The 6,340-nt window shown below is 37.4% G+C and overlaps 1 protein-coding gene across 2 annotated transcripts in view; it reads left to right on the plus strand.

Moving 5' to 3' along the window:
* Positions 1–5,734, plus strand: part of LOC149896195 (zinc finger protein 639-like) — a 79,825-nt gene extending 74,091 nt beyond the window's left edge. Inside the window, exon 5 of one of the 2 annotated variants that reach the window (XM_090117923.1) lies at positions 4,471–5,734. In XM_090117923.1, the coding sequence (XP_089974049.1) occupies positions 4,471–5,612 (1,142 nt within the window). In that variant the 3' untranslated portion in view covers positions 5,613–5,734. Of the gene's footprint in view, positions 1–816; positions 2,309–4,470 lie in introns of those variants that run through there. The other variant, XM_090117921.1, reaches the window with a different exon arrangement.
* The last annotated feature ends 606 nt before the right edge of the window (positions 5,735–6,340 follow it).

A 6,340-nucleotide genomic window follows, 5' to 3' on the forward strand; every position in this document is an offset into this window, starting at 1 on the left:
GTTTTATTTACTAACAACTAGCGGTCAGCCCCGGCTTTGCCCGTGGTACATGTTTACGTTTTCTCTCCATAAGAACCATCCTCGTACTTCAAGGAATATTATAAAAATTGGTTGTTTGTAAAGTAGGTTTACGATCGAGATGTTTACGTGATACCGTCTTATTGGTGGCAGCGCTCGAGATGAGACGGGAGATCGGTCCGTCTCTCTCTCGTTATAACTGCGATCGCGCTCGTGAGGTTTTGATGTGACACAAGTTTCTGAACATGTCACCCGACTAAAACGATTTTAAAAACGTTATCACGTTAAAAAAGAATTAACGAAATCGGTTCAGCCGTTCTCGAGTATAGAAGATTGAATGTACCATAACAAATATACATATATGTAATTGCAAATATTCAAATAAGGCAACCTTGTCGCTTATCAGTTCTCTAACACACGAACGGCAAGTTGTGAACGGCAGAGGCTACTTCAACCATCCCCACCAGTCGACGTCAGTAGCCTCTGCCGTTCGCAACGTGCCGTTCGTGTGTTACAACTTACAACTTTAAGCTTATTCTGTTGCAATTAGTCAATAACAATATGAGGATTGATATTGGTAGGTATAGAATAGAATAGAAATCACTTTAATGTACAATGCAAATAATATTCCAACCTATATGTAATTAACCGTCATAACATCAAAGATGATTTTTCATAATTACAATTTTTATTTAGTTTGTGATTTGTGAATAAAATAATGTTCGCAGTTGTAATAAGTAAATAAGCAAAGATGCCAATTTTCTGCCTTGGAAACTAATACAGACTTTTTATTCTTAGGTAATATTGAATCCAGCGTAGACCACAAGATAGAAAAGGCAGAATTTAAAGATACACCAATCAGGAACGATGTTTACAAAAAGACAAAGAGGAACATATCAGAGATTTTAAAATGCACCAATGCTACCCCCATACGATGTAGAGGTGGTATAGGATACATGTGCTGTTTCTGCAAGGAACAGTACCCAGATCCAGCGGACTTGAAAAAACATACACTAGAACACTATTCTGACATGGAAGTCTTTAGTAATAAAATTCTCAAGAACATCATGGGCATTGACCAATATAGACTATGTATAAAGTTGGACATCACGGCTTTAACTTGTAACTTATGTGCCACAAGTATAGATTCACTAGAAGACCTCTTTAACCATCTGATAGAAGCACATGATAGAATAATACACAAGAATATCAAAAACCACATAGTACCGTTCAAGTTTGAGACGGAAGACATAACGTGCTGTATATGCTCCAAGACATTTAATTCTTTCAAAGCTCTTCTAGAACATATGAATACACATAGCAAGAATTTCGTTTGCAACATCTGCTGCGCGACGTTTGTCAATAAAGCCAAGATTTCTGGCCACGAATTGACTCATGTTATCAGCGAATTTAAATGCAGCTATTGCCCGAAAGTGCTGAACACGAAAATGAAAAAAGCATGCCATGAAAGCAGCGCGCATAAAAACGTGAACAAAATTAGTAAATGCGGGTACTGTAACGAAAAGTTTAGCAGCCATAGGCGTAAGGAGATGCATCTATTTGAAATGCATGGGATACCGCTGCCCAAAATAGAGAGGGTCACTTGCAAGATATGTATACGTGAATTCCTGAATAAGGACTCTTTGAACAGGCACTTAAGGCGCGTACATTTGCTGGAGAAGTCGCATAAGTGTGAGTATTGTGAAAAGGAGTTCTTCGCCTTAAACGAACTAAATAACCACCTAGTGAAGCATACAGGGGGAAGGAACTTTCAGTGTCATCTTTGTTTGAGGGCGTATAAGAGGAAAAAAACGCTCACGGCTCATATGCATACGCATGCGGATGAAGTACGCTTCAAGTGTGATTTGTGCGATTTGACGTATCTGCAGAAGACCACGTGGTGCACGCACATGCGTACAAAACATAACATTGAAGTATAAGCCAAAGTTGAGACCGATGTCTAATTGGCCCTCTACACCATGGGCAGCGTTGGCCCAACAAATGATCATCGATGTTTGGCGCTAATAACGGCCGATCATAGACATTTAGGTCCCTCTACACTATCGTGATTGCCTCTACTCCCCCAACGCTGTGAAGAGGGCCCATAACTAAGTAATAATGAATCGCCAAATGTTTTGCTAAACGTAAATAACGCCTGGACCAACATGATATTTTTTAACGATTTTGTATGGTACTCATGGAGAGAAAAACGAAAATAGGGCAATAGAGCTACATCTGCTAGTTTTTAATATAAAAAAAAACTTTCCAATGGACTTCTAACACGATTTACTCGCGTAAGGTCAAACAAGAAAATACTAAATATGTAAATATAGTATAGTTACTTAACTATACTATACACTACTATTACTATAACATTACAGTATTTACACAAAACCTATTTACATATTTAGTATTTTCTTGAATGTATACTAGGTAACGCTCGAAATAAAACACAGTGTTCTGTATATGATACATTTTTACACGAAGACAATTCGATTGTGAATGTCCTAATGGGAGGTAAAGTGTTAATAAAATTTTCTAAATTATGTGCTTTTTTTTAATTACGTTTGTTTGTTTCCTGAGAACTGTTAAAAAGCATAGTGTGTCGAGCACATGTGCAAAAGTGAAATTTCTTTGACAAGATTCAAAGGTATACCAAAATCGTCGCCTTGCTCCATGACGTGACGTTGAAATAATACTTTAAACGCGCTTAAAAAAGTTTCTCTTCGAAAACTGTAGGTACCTAGTAGAAATAGACGTAGTACTAGAAAATCTTACTATACAGGGTGGCCCAAATGTCGTGGATCAAACGCAACCATGGGTTAGGTGAGGTCATCAGCAGCAAAAAGTTGTTCTACGGGAGGTCTCTAAGGTCAACCACTGCAGAGTTATAATTTATTTTGTATTTTTATGAGAAAATTGGCTTTTTTAAACTTATTCTTATTAAAATTCGAAAAATTGTACACCTATATCTTTTTTATCATTTTAACTAGATTAGTACTGATAAGTCCTTGCGTTAGACATGCTATTTATGGTTATTTATTGGGTGTGTTGAAGATAATATTCAATTTTATGAATTACTTTTTTCTCAAATCATAACTTTTTATTTACTTCGAACCCCACTGTGAAAAAAAATACTCTACCGAAAAGTGACCCTGTATTTCAAGTTTTGGCGCATTCAATGGGGATTCTGAAAAGGTATAACACATGGCCATGAGTAGTATCTTAATAATACGTTGCACCGTCGATCTTCCCGAGATTACTAGATCTTTGAGGCTATTTTAAAGAAATATTTTACCAAAGAGAGAACAATACTGAACAAGAACTACGACAAAAGCTCGAATTTGCTAGGGTACAAGTTACTAACAACAGAGGTGCATTCCGTATGTTACGTAGGAATTTTATTAGACGGTGCAGATTGTGTATTATGGTCAGAGGAAGAAATTTTGAGCATTTATTGTAAAATGTTTTGCTTTAATAAAACAATTATTTTGCAATCGTTGTTTTGTTTTTTCGTCCTTGAAAGATACTAGACCTACTCATGGCCATGTGTTATACCTTTTCAGAATCCCCATTGAATGCGCCAAAACTTGAAATACAGGGTCACTTTTCGGTAGAGTATTTTTTTTCACAGTGGGGTTCGAAGTAAATAAAAAGTTATGATTTGAGAAAAAAGTAATTCATAAAATTGAATATTATCTTCAACACACCCAATAAATAACCATAAATAGCATGTCTAACGCAAGGACTTATCAGTACTAATCTAGTTAAAATGATAAAAAAGATATAGGTGTACAATTTTTCGAATTTTAATAAGAATAAGTTTAAAAAAGCCAATTTTCTCATAAAAATACAAAATAAATTATAACTCTGCAGTGGTTGACCTTAGAGTCCTCCCGTAGAACAACTTTTTGCTGCTGATGACCTCACCTAACCCATGGTTGCGTTTGATCCACGACATTTGGGCCACCCTGTATAATATTTTTAGAAATAACACGCGGGGGCCGGGTTAGAAATTAGTTTGAATGTAATAAGAATGTACTGTGATTCTACACAAGTCACAACTGCCTACTTGATGTAGTCAGTGGATAACAAATCATAGCAAGTCATCGACTATTAACAAAGTGAGGGTAGTTGGGTCAAACGACGTGTAAACAACGTCTGAGCACCATGGCACGATCCGTACGAATGCGCCACTATTCAAAGGGAGGCGGCATTTTATAGTATGCGACAGCTATGCATGTTTGGACAGGAAATAGTGAAAAATATATTGAAAACAATTCATCTACAAAAAAATTAAATAAAAAGTTACGTCTAACAATATATAGGTACTTATATTTTTTATTACTCTTGTATAGAAAGAATTTTCTCAGTTACAATAGTACACAATACATAATAAATATAAATGTAGACTTTCTGCTTCGGAAACTAATACAGACTTTTTATTCTTAGGTAATATTGAATCCAGCGTAGACCACAAGATAGAAAAGGCGGAATTCAAAGATACACCAACCAGGAACGACGTTTACAAAAAGACAAAGAGGAACATATCAGAGATTTTAAAGTGCACCAACGCTACACCCATACGATGTAGGGGTGGCATAGGATACATGTGCTGTTTCTGCAAGGAACAGTACCCAGATCCAGCGGACCTGAAAATACACACACTAGAACACTATTCCGACATAGAAGTCTTCAGTAATAAAATTCTCAAGACCATCATGGGTATTGCTGAACATAGACTATGTATTAAGTTGGACATCACGGCTTTAACTTGTAACTTATGCGACACAAGTATAGATTCACTAGAAGACCTCTTTAACCATCTGATAGAAGAACACGATAGAATAATCCACAAGGACATCAAAAACCACATAGTACCGTTCAAGTTTGAGACGGAAGACATAACGTGCTGTATATGCTCCAAGATATTTAATTCCTTCAAAGCTCTTCTAGAACATATGAATACGCATAGCAAGAATTTCGTTTGCAACATCTGCTGCGCGACGTTTGTCAATAAAGCCAAAATTTCTGTCCACGAATTGACTCATGTTATCAGCGAATTTAAATGTAGCTATTGCCCAAAAGTGCTGGACACGAAATTGAAAAAAGCATGCCATGAAAGCAACGCGCACAAAAACGTGAACAAAATTAGTAAATGCGGGTATTGTAACGAAAAGTTTAGCAGCCATAAGCGTAAGGAGATGCATCTATTCGAAATGCATGGGATACCGCTGCCCAAAATAGAGAGGGTCACTTGCAAGATATGTATACGTGAATTCCTGAATAAAAATGCCTTGAACGCGCACTTAAGGCGCATACATTTACTGGAGAAGTCGCTTAAGTGTGAGTATTGTGAAAAGGAGTTCTTCGCCTTAAACGAACTAAATAACCATCTAGTGAAGCATACAGGGGGAAGGAACTTTCAGTGTCACCTTTGTTTGAGGACGTATAAGAGGAAGAAAACGCTCACGGCTCATATGCACACGCATGCGGATGAAGTACGCTTCAAGTGTGATCTGTGCGATCTGACGTATCTGCAGAAGACCACGTGGAGAACGCACATGCGTACAAAACATGAAATTGAAGTATAAGCCAAGGTTATAGTAATAGTTAGTACATTTTTATAATTGGTAAAGCTCGAAATAATTCTCAGTATTTGATACGTTTTTTACACAAAGACAATTCGATTGTTATGGAATACTAGCGGTCCGCCCCGGCTTCGCCCGTGGTACATATTGACGTTTTCTCTACATAAAAACCATCCTCGTACTTCAAGGAATATAATAAAAAAAGAATTATCGAAATCGGTCCACCCGTTCTCGAGTTATGCGCTTACCAACACATTTTGCGATTCATTTTTATATATAAGAAGATTAAGAGTTAATAAAGATTTTCAATTCTGTAATAATGTTACTTGTTTCCTTAGAACTTAAAAAAAACTGTACCTTTGTTTGCTTTAAAATCGCAAATTGGGGAAATCTTGCATGATTACCCACGGCCCCCGGGGAAGGAGCCGTGGGTTATGTCGGATTCTACCGACTAAAACCCCTCTGTTTTCCGTCGAGCCGCTTTAATAACGGCGCCGCGGGTATAGGTATTCTTCCGCGACCCCCACGTTGGCAGCTGGTCTGCAGCCAAGAACCGCAAAAGTGTTTAGCCTGTTCTTCCACCAAAACCGTAGGCACCCAGTAGAAATAGACGTAGTATTAAAAAATCCTTAAAAATTACTTACTAGTAGCGCTCCGCGGTTTCACCCGCATGGCTCCGCCCCTGTTGGTCCTAGCATAATGATATATATAGCCTAACTCGATAAATGGGC

The sequence above is a fragment of the Colias eurytheme genome, chromosome 29 (assembly GCF_061535395.1).
Source record: "Colias eurytheme isolate Ceu_HAF_F1 chromosome 29, ilColEury1 Martin Lab GWU primary, whole genome shotgun sequence".
Classification (NCBI taxonomy): Eukaryota; Metazoa; Arthropoda; class Insecta; order Lepidoptera; family Pieridae; genus Colias; species Colias eurytheme.